The sequence below is a fragment of the Notolepis coatsorum genome (assembly GCF_963971535.1).
Source record: "Notolepis coatsorum genome assembly, chromosome: 1".
In the NCBI taxonomy this organism is placed as follows: Eukaryota; Metazoa; Chordata; class Actinopteri; order Aulopiformes; family Paralepididae; genus Notolepis; species Notolepis coatsorum.
In genome coordinates this window covers 302,197,915-302,213,205 of record NC_140165.1, presented here as the reverse complement: position 1 = coordinate 302,213,205, position 15,291 = coordinate 302,197,915, and the positions used below count along the sequence as shown (strand labels likewise).

General features: G+C 40.7%; 1 protein-coding gene across 4 annotated transcripts in view; it reads right to left on the bottom strand.

Annotated features, from left to right (window-relative positions):
- Positions 1-12,590, bottom strand: part of rpa1 (replication protein A1) — a 71,486-nt gene extending 58,896 nt beyond the window's left edge. For all 4 annotated transcript variants that reach the window (XM_084312310.1, XM_084312312.1, XM_084312311.1 and 1 more), the window contains exons 1-3: positions 12,445-12,590; positions 11,963-12,013; positions 3,386-3,464 (exon numbers count right to left, since the gene is read on the bottom strand). In XM_084312310.1, the coding sequence (XP_084168436.1) occupies positions 3,386-3,464; positions 11,963-12,013; positions 12,445-12,477 (163 nt within the window). In that variant the 5' untranslated portion in view covers positions 12,478-12,590. The remainder of the gene's footprint in view (positions 1-3,385; positions 3,465-11,962; positions 12,014-12,444) is intronic.
- Positions 12,591-15,291: the final 2,701 nt, after the last annotated feature.

Below are 15,291 nucleotides of genomic sequence, written 5' to 3'. Positions count from 1 at the left end.
GATATAAAGCAACACGTGCTCGACTCCCGTCTGCTTCAAGCAGTGTTGTAGTCGAGTCACTAAATCTCTAATCCGAGTCGAGTCTCGAGTCCCCAGTGTTAGAAATGACAAACGTTCTTACTCCATAGTGGCATCTCTGATGTTCCCCACCAGAAACCATTTAACCCTTTCCCTACCACACTATCAAAGGGTTAACCCTTTCACCACCACACTACAGACACAATACAGACGGTTAACCGTCTGTAGTGTGGTAGTGAAAGGGTTAACATTCTGTAGTGTGGTAGTGAAAAGGTTCAAAAGGATTTTGGACGGCCCACAATAGCAGGGTGCAGGTTCACAACATTACAAGATTGAAAGAAATTAGTAAAACATTCAGGCTACAATATGCATTGCCTTTTCTTGGCATGGGACGTTTTTATCATGAGTATTGCTAACAAGAGGTTTAACGGCTACTTAGGGTGTAAACCACAAGACGATTATTTAGGCAACGATTACATAATTTGGCGACATCGCAGATCTTCCTATGAAAATGATTCGACCCAAACAACAACAGAAATTAGGTTGAAAATTGTATTTTACCATTAAGCTCTGCTTAACACTTGCATGACAATGGGAAAACCTGAGGCACCCTTCTTTGAATCTGGGCAAAATAACAACATTTTGGTTTTCGATATATTATTGATGTGAATAGATAAGCACATTACATGTATCGAAAAGGATTGTGGCTCTTTGAATTAATGTATGGATCCAAACCAATGCATTGTTACACCTCTAATTAACAGTAGTCGGGGCGTACCACAGGGTTTCCGCTAGCCGGTTAGGATTCTTAAAATGTGTTAAATTAAAAATCTTGCCAGGACCGGTAGAAAATCCATCCGAACGCATATCAAATTGAAAAATAAATGTACAGAAAATTATTATTAATATGTTGTGAAAATAAATAAACTTGTTAATATGTTTGAGGAGCCAGTAGCCTGTGTTTCACTCAGGACTACAAACCAGCACAGCAACTCCGTTATTAAGGACACGGACAAAGCACGGGAAGACGCTAGTTATCGTGAATCGGCTGGATGGAAAGGTGACGGGAACGAGTGACTTACAGTTGGTTGGAACCGTCGCCGACGAGACCGAGCCCATGATTCCAATTCATGGCCTTATTAATGATTACTTTTCTTTGGAGAGGCAGGGCAAAATATTCATAAAATAAGTTCAGATGAGAAATATAGTCCCATTTCTTAAAAAGACTTTTGCCCATTCCTAGTACCACTGTGTTTAGGCTACACTGGGCTAAATACATTTGTTGCAGTGTTTGACAGTGTTTGCCTGGGGTGGATTTGTGTCCTGAATATATTAAAGCTTTAGGGGCGGTTGTAGATATTCTCTCCCCAGACTAATGAGGGCAGGTTAGGGATTTCCGCTATATCCGTAACTCCAAATCTGTCTGGATTCACAGCGAGCAACCGAAGCAAACTCTCTAAAGGGCGTGCGGAACAATCGCTCACTGGCTCCAACGGACTGGATGCAAATAAGGTAGTCAGTCACTGTCAATAATCTGATAGGACAAGACACACGCGCTTTTTGTGTCCCGTCTTCCCCCAGGGCTTCTGATGTGAGAAATACATTTTAAAAATATGTTTATGACAAGGGCTCTCCACCGAACTCGTAACAGTGCAATATATTGCCTTTGAGAATTTGCAGCAATGTCATGTGGAATTCATAAATCTGAGCTTTTAACAATTGATCACCTTGACAGTAGTATACTTTGATGTAACCAATGATGCCCCGACACGTCTAGGTAAGAAAACCCAAGGAAGAACCCCCCCCCCCCCCTCCCCCCCGACGCATAATACACATTTAATATCATTCTTGCTTCAGATTTTGACTACCGGTACTTTGAATGCTTTGCAGATTACAAAAAATCTGTAATTATACACCCCAACTGAGCAAATGGTACACAATTATCGATAAGGAAGGACATTTACAAGAATTTTCTTTATCGACATGCCCCTATAATAAGCAAATAATATAATAATAATAAACTAATAATAAGCACAGATATGGCGACTTCTGGCCAACATTAGACCTATTCAGACAGGATTAGTGGGGTTTCCCCTCAGGCGCACAGAACGGCCTCACACTGAATGAGCAGCTAGGAACTAGGAAAACAGCCAAAAGCAGCCAATTTGAGACAGGAACAAAGCCAGGCCAATTGGCAAAGTGTGATATGGATAGGAGGGTTTACCCGTTGTGGCAGTGGATTTTATGACTGTAGACAGAGATTCAAAATCTTTATGACCGGCATACCCATTGCTATGGGCAAAGTTATGAATGCAAATTATGTCTGGTTTGTGCCAAAAGTACAATAACAATATATCCATGGCCTGCGATGATGTAGGATTGTCATATTGCCCACCACTAGCTAATACAAAAGTTTGTTTACGCTTTTAAAACATCAGTTTCAGTTTCAGATCATGATGTGTTTCAATTTTGAGAGTTAAATTGTGGAATAGTCTTAGTGACGGGTTGAAGTTGTGTACCTCTCAGGGGAGATTTAAAAAGGCCCTAAAGGATCAAATAATTCAGGAGTACAGTTGAGTAAAACAGACACTTATTTTTTTTTAATAAATTTTTTTATATCTTGCAGCATATTTTAAGTTTCTTTCTTATATTAAAGTATATTTCGTTTTTAAGAATTGTCAAGGATAGGCAATTTCCTGGGTACTGTAGTTTTTCGAAACTACAAATCATCATCATTCGGCGATTCAAAATGGCCGACCTCCGCGAAAGCTTATCACATTTCAAAAACTAAAATCTCACTAATAACACTTTAACCTATTGGTAAACAAACGTATTGCTGAAAATATACACTATGACTGCTGTTGTGTCGTGACATGTTAGGATGTTTACCCTTGGATACATTTGGAGAACAAAAACGCAACATTATGTCATACAGTCTAGAGACAGATTGATTTATGACGTGATGTCATTTTGGGACCGGTACCGGACCCGTCGGGTGGAAGAGGTTAACACTTAAAATCATTGGTAAACAAACGTAGTGCTGAAAATATACACTTTGAGTGTTGTTTTGACAGGGTTAGGGTCTTTACTCTTGGCTACATTTGAAAAAGAAACACAACATTAATTAATACATTCTGTATTCATCCATTTATGGCATGATATCAATCTCGTATCGACTGCTCGGGCATAAGGGGTTAACCACGTCCATTACATGTTTAAACTTTTGGCACAGCTGGTACTACTGGCCCAAAGGCATTAGGCTAAATCTTCTTTCACTGCTGTCTTAAAACCATCTGTTTTATAGCTTATTTGTATCCTGACTACGAGGCAATATGTTGCAGTTTTTTTTGTACATTCATATACTCACAGGACATAGTGTGCACTCCATCGCTCATCATCAGCCGAAAGCGTGCTGGACCGTTTCCCCCATCGATCTTGCGAATGTTCTGAGAAAGACAATGCACACGTTAGATCATTCCAAGATCATTCCAAGATTAGTAAATAAATGTTTTACTACATTGTTTGTTCAATCAAGCCATTCAGCATTACAGCCCAATTACAACCCTAGGCTTGGTTCTGTATATACCGTAATTCCTCTAATAGTAACCGGTTCTCAAATACAAGCCGGGTCTCTATTAATGGCCGGGTGCGCTCTTGAGCTAAGCAATTATAAGCCGACCTCCTAATACAAGCCGGGTTACTAATATACTGAGCTGCATACTGAGCTAGTTACTTGATTTCACTTTGAAAACGTTGAAATGACCAGTGACCACCTGTAATTGCACTGTTTACTATTTCATACAGTACTTGGTTTCAATAAATTAACCCAGTACATTTTACTGGGTTACTTCAAACTGACACAAAATGTTGATTTATTCATTATGATCCGTTTGAAAATTTGAAATATAGGCCTCCCTCTTATACAGGCCTCCTCCTAATACAAGCCTGGTACCCGCTACAGTTGAAACAAATACAAGCCGGGGTTACTATTAGAGGAATTACGGTATACATATTTGAATATATCTGCATATAACCCCCATATATACGTACTTATATATCTATCTATCACCCATAGCTATGTATGATAGCATGTACAATAATGCTGTATATAAATACCGAATAATATACTGTATGCTCACCGCGTATATATCTTTCCACACTAGGGCTGCATGATTCTTGCTAAAATGTGAATCATGATTTTTCTCTCTAAGAATTGAGATCACGATTCTCTCACACGATTCTTATTTTGTCATAATTTAAAAAAAGTTAAGTAAGAATTTTTTTTTATTATTTTTATTATTTAAAGTAAAAAACAAAAATATAGAAATGAGATCGCATAGGTCTATGAATAGATATTCCCCCCCCCCCCCCCCGATTAATCGTGCAGCCCTAATCCACACCAGTCTGTACTTACCTGCACATAGACCTTTTAGATATCTGTAGATACTATATCTATATCTGTACATATCCTACTAGTTACGCTGCTGGCCAGTATGACTACTACCATACTGTCTTTATACCTGTATCACTCTACATATTAATACTACATCTGTACATACATCTGATTAGCACTACACTCCGTAGTACTAATTTGTATATTTTGTACCCAGTCTAATCACCTGTACATTGTATATTACTGTTGCACTTTACTGTTACATTTGCACTCTGGTTGGATGCCAAACCTATTTTCATTGTAGAAGGCTAGGCTACGCTCTTTGGCTAGTTTTGACATCAAAATGAGAAAATAGTTCCATTTAAAATATAGAAATTGGTATTCCAGATATTTAAGCAGACGATTGCTATTCTACAGAAGATTGTAGGCGGCGCGCATGACATCTCCTTCATTTCCCCCCGGGATTGCCTTGTTCTTTCCTTAACTCTTATATTTTCTTTTCACCAAACCAATTCTATCAAACCAAGCAAGCAGATCCACCTTGATTCACATTCATAGGCTCTATGCCTGCATCAAAGTGAGATAGGAATGCCCTCTGTGAAGCCCATTTGGAAGAAAAATCAATGCATGAATAAACTTCTACTTAAAAGAGCAATTAGTATTTTTAAACCTGGTGCATTTGCATTCTTTTTTGCTAATGAGAGCCAACTTCTTTCCAAAGTTTTCTCCTCCAAGTTAGGTTACGTGAATATAATTCCGGGGACACATGAACAATACGTGCACAATAACATTGTCCTATCGCCCAAGCCTATAATTAAAAGATAGGAAATAAGTAGGGATGCTCGATATTGGCTTTTTTACCGATACTGATATACCGATATTGTCCAACTCTTAATTTCCGATACCGATATCAACCGATACCGATATATGCAGGGTCCCCCCCCCCCCCCCCCCAATTTCAGGTAATTACGGTAACATTAATATCTCTTGTTGTGGAATTAACACAACATTATGCATACTTTTGACAATAAATAAAATCAGAATTTGTTCTTACTTGCTTGCCTGGGTAAATAAAGGTTATAGAAATGTAAAAAAAAAAAAAAAAATCTAAACCGATCCGATATTTTCCATTTTAATGCCAATATCGGTAGGCCGATAATATCGGACATCCCTAGAAAAATAAGCCTGGAAAAATGGCCTTCAGGGGAACATAACCTCTGACCTCCCCCAGTCGCATAGCATTCAACCTCCCTAACGTAACGTAAACAAACCTGCTGCCCACCATGTGCTCACTATGCCAACGAGACCACAAGTCCAAGGTACAACTTAGCCAAGGTGACCACAGCTGCAAGGTACAACTTAGTCAAGGTGACCACACCTCCAAGGTACAACTAAGCCAAGGTGACCACAGCTGCAAGGTACAACTTAACTATGGTGACCCAAGACAGGACCATGCAAAGCTTCAGGATCTCAGTGATGGTGGGGGAGGACAACACATTCATAAGGCTGGGCGGTATATCGTTTTTTTTTTTTTTTTTTTTTTTTTCTCCGTATATCGATATATTTTCAAACAAGATATAGGATGGGCGGCTGAGTGGCGCAGTGGGCAAGGCGATCGCCACTAACACAGGATATGCTGGTATCGAGCCCAGCTCTCTGCGTTGCTTCCGGCTTAGCCGGCCGTCATACTAACACAATAGACCTATCTCAAACCCTGCCCTCTTTTCTTGATCCTCCAATCACAACTGTGATTGGAGGATCAAGAAAAGAGGGCAGGGTTTGAGATAGGTCCATTGGCAGTGTTAGAGGGTGGGAAAGCCGGTGGGTGGGGATTGGACGTTGTGGACGGCGACTCCTACAGGTCGGTTGGGTGACGCCTGTACAGCAGAAACAGGAAGTATCGGGGGCAGCGTGAGCCTCCCACGCGTTACTCCTCGCCACTGAGAGTTCGAGCTGTCTGGTGAAAAGATGACAGGCTGCCTCCTCGTGTACCGGAGGGGACACGTGATGCAAGGCTTGGCTTCTATCCTCACTACAGCCGACCAGTGGGAGGCATAGTCTAGCAACGTTCAAGACAGGGGAGGGAAGAATTGGAATCACGAAATTGGGATGAGAGAAAAATAGAAAAAAATAGGAAAAAAAAGTAGATCACAAATAAAATAAAACAAGATATAGGATGAGACAGACAATACCGTTATAATATTGATATAGTTTGATTGTGTTAAAATACATAACACCGGTGTTTGCATCTGCAACATGAGACAGTCATGGTCCAGCAATTATTTGAAGATTGAACCGATTTAAAAGATCAGACGAGCAGCAGAACCATGGACACTCAGGTTCGTCATGTGGGACCATTCGGAGACGATAAGAGACACAAAGTGGGGTGGCTGGGTTGGGTGGAGGTCTATGCACCCGCCTACCACCGCAGAGACCCAGGTTAAATTCCCGCCAGCGGTACCGCCGGCTCGGTCAGTATGTGGTTGACTGGTCGTCTACACCCTCCCCAGACCAACAGCAGGGCAGCATGTGGTCGTCTCTACACCCTCCCCAGACCAACAGCAGGGCAGAATGTGGTCGTCTCTACACCCTCCCCAGACCAACAGCAGGGCAGCATGTGGTCGTCTCTACACCCTCCCCAGACCAACAGCAGGGCAGCATGTGGTCGTCTACACCCTCCCCAGACCAACAGCAGGGCAGCATGTGGTCGTCTCTACACCCTCCCCAGACCAACAGCAGGGCAGCATGTGGTCGTCTCTACACCCTCCCCAGACCAACAGCAGGGCAGCATGTGGTCGTCTCTACACCCTCCCCAGACCAACAGCAGGGCAGCATGTGGTCGTCTACACCCTCCCCAGACCAACAGCAGGGCAGCATGTAGTCGTCTACACCCACCCCCAGACTGTCAGTAGGGGGCAGCATGTGGTCGTCTACACCCTCCCCAGACCAACAGAGGAGACATGTGGTCGTCTACACCCTCCCCAGACCAACAGCAGGGGCAGCGCAACGACCAGGAAGGGAATTGGCATAACCACAAAATTGGGGATATGAGAGCACAAGTACAAAAGGCAAAAAAATAAAAAGTAAAGTCTTGTATTGTGGACGAGCCTGTAATATTTCAACTAGGTGATATTTACTAACTGTTCACCGATGATCGTACATGATGCCAGTTCAAAGTTTGCCAGCGGCAGATCAAAATTAACGAGCCGACAGGCTGTCAAAGCTGAGGCGGGCTGTAATTGGCTACAACGGTTAATGATTCATATGGGCTTCTAACAATCTAACGTTAGTAACAATGTTGCCGTGTCGACTCCACGTAGTAGAAGTAGTGGATTTGTGGGTCTGAATTGGTCAGTAAGCATGAAGTCCTTAGCAGAGTCTTTGAGAGTGAATCAGTGCAGGTGGGTTTGCGCTCCCGATTGGAGAGAAAGGGAGAACGAAAAAATAGAGGGAGAGAGAAATGCAAGAGAGAAAGATAGAGATGGTCTTAATGTACACGCAACTTTATTATTTTATCCCCATTTAGCTAGTGAACAAACACTGTATTGGAAATGTGGTCAACAAGCACAGAGTCCAACTTAGGACTGGCCCCAAACTCTTTGGATATTTCAACATTTCAGAAGGCATCAGTAATACTATTTTTTTTTCTACATTAGGCCTAATTCATTACCAAATGCATTGGTCTTTAGTCAGCTTTTTCTCCATTTCAATTTATTTCAATATTTCTTATCTTTATTGAGTATCCAAATGTGATCATAGATGTTTTATTAAAAAAGAATATATATATATATATATATATATATACACACACATATGTATAGAAGACTTAACTACATACTTAGTCAGCGCAAGCAGGCGTCAAAGTCTCTCTCAAGAGAACATTTAGCCCACATCGTAGAAGATATTGATAATATATATTGGATATGATTTTTTGGTACATATGGCCCTACTCATTCCTCAATCAAAATTTGAACTCCACTTCTCACTCATAATGGCTGCATTGATCTATGTCCATTCTAAACACACTGCCTCCAAGAGTGTTTGTTGTTCAAGTACAAGTTGTTTTATTTGTCATATATAAGGTACAGGACATGTACATTATAGTGAAATATTTGTTTAAGTAGAGTATGCATCCATGTTTTTTGGATGAGCAGCAAGGTGGCACACTGCATTTTCACATCTTTAGTCAGAAAATACGTTCTGGAATACTTTCAGATTACACTCTTTAACATTACGAGTCTATATACGTTTAGAATGGACATAGATGCAGCCGTGGGTTGGGGCATTGGCCTAACTGCCTGCTAAATAACTTTTGACGTTTTAACTGATTGACGTTACCAATGAGGGAACACTCAGCTCAGAACTCGGCAGAATCTGCACCTGGCTCGCTGATAACAATAACAAACTATCATTACACCTGGGTAAAACTGAGTCCATTCTCTTCGGTTCAAATAACAAGCAAGACCGACGGCTTTTCAGTTACAGTGGGTGACAATATTGTCACAAGGAAAGATGAAATTACATACCTAGGTTCCATCCTAGAGGCAAATCTTTCCTGTGACAAAATGGCATCCAATGCAGGGGTGTAAAAAAGTACCCAGAATTTATACTTAAGTGAAAGTATGGGTACCGTCTAAAAATGTTACTCAAGTAAAAGTCAGAGTATCTGGCTAAAAACACTTGAGTAAAAGTCAAAAAGTTTCTACTTGTAAATGTACTTACAAGTACTAAAAAAGTAAAAGTAAAAACTTTTATTCTGACTGTCTATTCTTCTGATGGCAGGTGTTTAATCAAAGATCCCTGTGTTCTAGTCTTGCACAAGGACCAATCAGCAATGCATGGGTTTTTAAATAATTGGCCCAGCACGCCTGAGATACACACAGACACACACACACACACACACACCAAGCTTGGTCAAGGGGGAGGGGCTAGGCCCAATGTGGATTGACGCTAGAGCTAACTTCCGTACTCTCCGCCAATCAGCGCGCGCCTGCCACAGCGTCTAGTGAGGGGCTCACTCCGCGGTTGCAGCTGGAGGCTACTCGATCTTTCACATGACCCACCAGGATGTTCCACCGGTGTCCCTTTGGGACTTCATGAGGTAAAATCAAGGATAAAGCTTTATATGGAAATTTCCAGAACATGTAAAGTACATGTGACACCTGTGTCACCGTGGGTCCTTATGGGTTAAAAATTAGCATGGTACAGCCTCCGACAGCTGTGTCAGCAAATTAGACAGACGGGCAAAGAATAAACGTCCAGATACGAGTGGATGAGATCACAGGCAGTACCACAGTCTATATAAGCTAGTAGAGGAGTCTGTATAGTCTGGATCAGAAATTAAAACAAAATGTATCATTGTGAATCAACATGGGTGTTTCATCATATCCAGACAGTAAAGAGGGCAATTGTCCTCCCAACGTGATTTACAAGTAATGGAACGTACGTAGATTCGACAGCCAATGTGGGCGGGTTCATTTTCCATTGATGGGGATTTGATTGGCTGTTTTTAAATAAAGAGCGGCCGCAGGATTAATAACGTTAACGTTAGTTCGGCCAGAGAAACAAATAACTAATTAAAATTGTTGCACCTGCGAGATTTGTACTTTGTAGGTCTGCATTTTAAATGAGAGTAAAAAGCATGTTTTTTTTTCTCTGATTGATTGATTGATTGAAAAGTTTATTAACAGATTGCAGAATGGGTACAGTACAGTACAGCTCAATACATACAATTGTTAAGGGGATGCAGACCAGAGAAAGACTTTCGTCTTGTTTACATCAGGGTCCCCCATTTTCAATTCATCATAACATATATGACATACATGACATACAGATAGACAGTACTGCTACATCTATACATTTATGACATATCAGATTTGCAAATACAGTACCGTTTGTGATACAAAAAGTGTCCAGAAAAAGAGTGTATATACATTTGACGTAGAAACTGTACATTGGAGGAGGTTGGGTGGGTGGGGTGGGGTTGGTGGGTGGGGGCTGTACATTGGAGGGGGGGGGGGGACACTGTACTCTGTACATTGGAATACTGACAAAGCCATACTTGGTAATTTACTGTACAACTGGGTTAAGACATTTGTAGGGGCCAGTTTCGAATTGCAGTCTCCCGTAGGTGTTCTTTGAGAGTGTTTTTGAAAGTGGGTAGTGATTCACATTCCTTTACAGCTTTGGGTAGGGCGTTCCACATTGATGTGGCATAATTGCGAAACGTGTTTAGTCCCTTGTTTGAGCCGAATCTGGGTTTAACATGATTTGTGGAGCTCCCTCTGGTGTTGTGATCGTGGTATTCACTGACCTTTGGGAAGTATTTTGACATGTACATGGGTACCTTGGTCGCGTAGTGTATCTTGTAGACCAGGCCCATTAAGTAAATGTAATTGAGTAAAAGTACAAGTATACAAACCTAGTAATACTTGAGTAAAGTACAAATTCCCCAAAACAGTACTTAAGTATTGTAACAAAGTACAATTACTCAAGTACTTTACACCCCTGATCCAATGTAATCAAAAAAGTCAACCAACGAACTAGATTCTTGTACCAGATCTCCTCTCTGGTAAACAAGAATACCCTGAAGACTCTGGCAGAAGCACTCATTCAAGGGTACTACGACTATGCTTGCACCTCATGGTACCAAAGCACCTCAAAGGCGCTAAAAACAAAATTACAAACATCACAAAACAAACTGGTCAGACTACTACTTGACCTTACTCCTAGAACCCACCTCACCCCTGCCCACTTTCACTACCTAGGATGGCTTAGAGTAGACGGCAGAGTACAGCAACTTGCAATGGGCCTGGTCTACAAGATACACTACACGACCAAGGTACCCATGTACATGTCAAAATACTTCCCAAAGGTCAATGAATACCACGACCACAACACCAGAGGGAGCTCCACAAATCATGTTAAACCCAGATTCGGCTCAAACAATGGACTAAACACGTTTCGCAATTATGCCACATCAATGTGGAACGCCCTACCCAAAGCTGTAAAGGAATGTGAATCACTACCCACTTTCAAAACCACTCTCAAAGAGCACCTACGGGAGACTGCAATTCTAAACTGGCCCCTGTAAATGTCCTAACCCAACCCCCTCCAACATACAGTAAATGTCCTAACCCAATAACACACGAGACCCTCTTCTTGGAACCAAGTATGGTTTCATTCGTTCCAATGTACAGTTTTGCTACAGTTGTACAGTTTCCCCCAACCCACCTCCAATGTACAGTTTCTTCGTCAAATGTATATACTCTTTTTTAGACTCTTTTTGTATCACAAACAGTACAGTATTTGTAAATCTGGTATGTCATAAATGTATAGATGTAGCAGTACAGTCTATCTGTATGTCATGTATGTCATATATGTTATGATGAATTGAAAATGGGGGACCCTGATGTAAACAAGACGAAAGTCTTTCTCTGGTCTGCATCCCATTAACAATTGTGTGTATTGACATGTACTGTATATTGTACCCATTCTGCAATCTGTTAATAAAGTTTTCAATCACTCACTCAATCACATCATTATACTCACCACCAGCTGCAGCAGTGGGTTTTCAGTTATATCAGTACCCGTTGTGAAAGCCTGTAGATACAAAACAATGATCATGTATTAAGCTGTACAGAGTAGAGTAACATGATCAGTTATACTAAATTTATTTATTATTATTATATCCAACTTTAACAACGAGTTACTAATGTAACCCTTCTCCCTAAGGGTTCTGTGTCAGGGCTAACTAGCTTCCAGCATGGCTTCTTCCATTCCCACTTGCACCATCATCCTTCTAATGTTAGTTTCCACTGTTGATCAATACAAGCTAGTAGTGTTATGTTAGCACGTTTGTTGGTCTGGACGAATCATGTTAAAGCTGCTAAACAGAACACCTAAACTGCCTCCAAGCTCTGCAGTGCCCACGATCTGTCAACGTTAGCAGTCATTAGCTTTATCTGGCGGTATTTACTCTAGTTATATGTTGTAGCTAGCTATAATAACGGTGCTATGTTGTCAAACCTTACCTCTATCACTCCCTCTGACAATTTAATCATCATGTCTGCGCCGCTTATTGAAGGCTAAATGTTGTTATTTAGTTATTTTCATACGCAAATATCTATGACATAAACACGTCTGCCTGTAGCTAGTAGTTACAGTTGTTGTTTCTGGTCCGTGGCGCCAACTGGGAACACAAACCCGCGAACGTTCTTTATTTTCTGCCCCGGCTTCCGTTTCCGCCCACTGATCTCAGATCAGCTAGGCCAGTGCGTCACAGTCAAAATCCCTTCGTCGGTGTACCGTAAAACCGACCCAGGTGCAGTATCAATTTAGCAACGGCTGCGTGTGGAAGAGCGTACATTTAGCAACGTAAATGACTACGTGTGCAACGTAAGGACTAAGGACTGATTGATTGATTGAATGAATGAATGAAAACTTTATTTAACAGATTGCAGCATGGGTACAAGTACAATACAGTACGGCTCAATACATACAATTGTTAAGGGGATGCAGACCTGAGAAGACGTTTGTCTTGTTTCCATCAGGGTCCCCCATTTTCAATTCATATAGACATTTATGACATACACAACATACATGACATTTATGGCATAGGGACATATAGGTATTTAGTACTGATACATTTGGGACATAAACGGTATTCAAATATACAGTACTGTTACCCCTAGATCCTGACAGATTATATACATATGATGGGGAGGGGACTGTACATTAGGAGGGGGGGGTGGGTGGGTGGGAGATAAATATATATACGGCGGGGAGGGAATATATACATGCGGTGGGGAGGAGTCTGTCTATTAGGAGGTGGTGGGGGTTTTGGGCATTTACGGTGGCCAGTTTCGAATTGCAGCCTCCCGTAGGTACTCTTTAAGAGCGGTTTTGAATGTGGGCAGGGATTCACATTCCTTTACAGCTTTGGGTAGGGCGTTCCACATTGTTGTGGCATAATTGCTAAACGTGTTTAGTCCCTTGTTTGAGCCGAATCTGGGTTTAACATGATTTGTTGAGCTTCCTCTGGTGTAGTGGTTGTGGTATTCACTGACCTTTGGGAAGTATTTTGACATGTACATGGGCACCCCGGTCGTATAGTGTATCTTGTAGACCAGGCCCATTGCAAGTTGCTGTACTCTGTCGTCTACTCTAAGCCATCCTAGGTTATTGATTGATTGATTGATTGAAAACTTTCATTAACAGATTGCAGAATGGGTATAGTACAGCAGTACGGCTCAATAGACACAATTGTTAAGGAGATGCAGACCAGAGAAAGACTTTCGTCTTGTTTACATCAGGGTCCTCCATTTTCAATTCATAATGACATTTATAACATACACAATATACAGATATGCAGATATACAAATCTAATCTAATCATGACATTTATGACATAGTCAGATATGCAGTAGGCCTACTGTTACATTTGTGACATACAAGATATGCAAATATACAGTACTGTTAAACAGAGATCCTAACAGTATATACCTGATCACATTCTGCAATCTGTTAATAAAGTTTTCAATCAATCAAACATAATCCCCAGCAGGCGGATCATAAGTTCCGGGTTTAGGGAATGTACGCTTGGTCTCAAGGAATCCTGTTAATAATCTACAGTAGCAAGTTACTCCTTCATCAAAAGGCGTAAAGCCTTTGTCTGTATGTCTTGTACATTACATGTCTTGTAATGCCCACATTGCATTACCCTATATGGAACATGTCAGTGTGGGGAAAAGTGGGTTATATCTGAAACAATACAACAACAACAAAACAATAAAACAGATTTTCTCCCACTTTCTCAAGGCACTATATCTACTGGAATGCACTGAAATCAACTGCAACCATGCAGAGGAGACGTTATGGACAGGTGAGCAGGATGTTATGAACTTATGAAGGCCCTACATATTGACAAAAGCTTTGGGCCTAGAATAAGCTACAACCATGCATTCATTTAAAAGATAACGTTACAGTTTTGGGGGTTTATTTCTGCATTTTAAAATTAGATACTGGATAAATATGTAAGTGCGTAACGTAGAGCGTATGCTACTTCTTTGTTCAAACTAAAAAACTATATAACCAAACAATTTGCATTTCGAAATTACACTTTAATAGACTAATGTTTATCCCTGAATGAATACCATATACATACAATGTATTGGTAATCATTTATTGGTTAAAAAAAATCCAAAGGAATAAATAAATGAGGACGAGAGTCTGAGATGAAGCATTGTGTACTACTAGGTGTTCTACTGTACCTACAGTACCCCACAGTCCAGCCCATAGAGAAGAGTAATTAATACATTATTCTATTTCTATGGTTCAGCCATGTACTGTCCTCTCTCATCAAAAGCTTTAGTTTAGATGGTTTAGGTCGTCAATGCATGTAAACAAAGTATGCATTAACGCAATATAGAAGGTCATTTTTATCTAGCCGTTCCTTTATTTGGTTTGGTCAAGTCACTTCACTGCGGGAAAACCTCCAATTTCACAAAGCAAACGATCCAAAGATGAACAATGATTCATAAATTTAATGTTGTAAAAATACATTACAATATTTTACAATGACCAGAGAGCACATTTCGTATATATCTATGCAATTGCTTAATCTTTTCCAAATAATTTCTTGAGCTTGGTAAGTCTTATTCAGCAGCAACAACAATATATCAGAAGATGAATTTTACAGAGGATACTCATCTCCAAAGCGAGTTTATTATTGCTAATGAAACAGAGAGGGGTGGGGTCGCATCTCTTTTGATAATGTGTTATTTTGATCCAAATAATTGTACTGTAGGTCAAATTTGTATAATAAGAGTCATCTGGGTGTCCTTTGGATAGATGTGTAGGTAATATAGTTGTCTGGATATC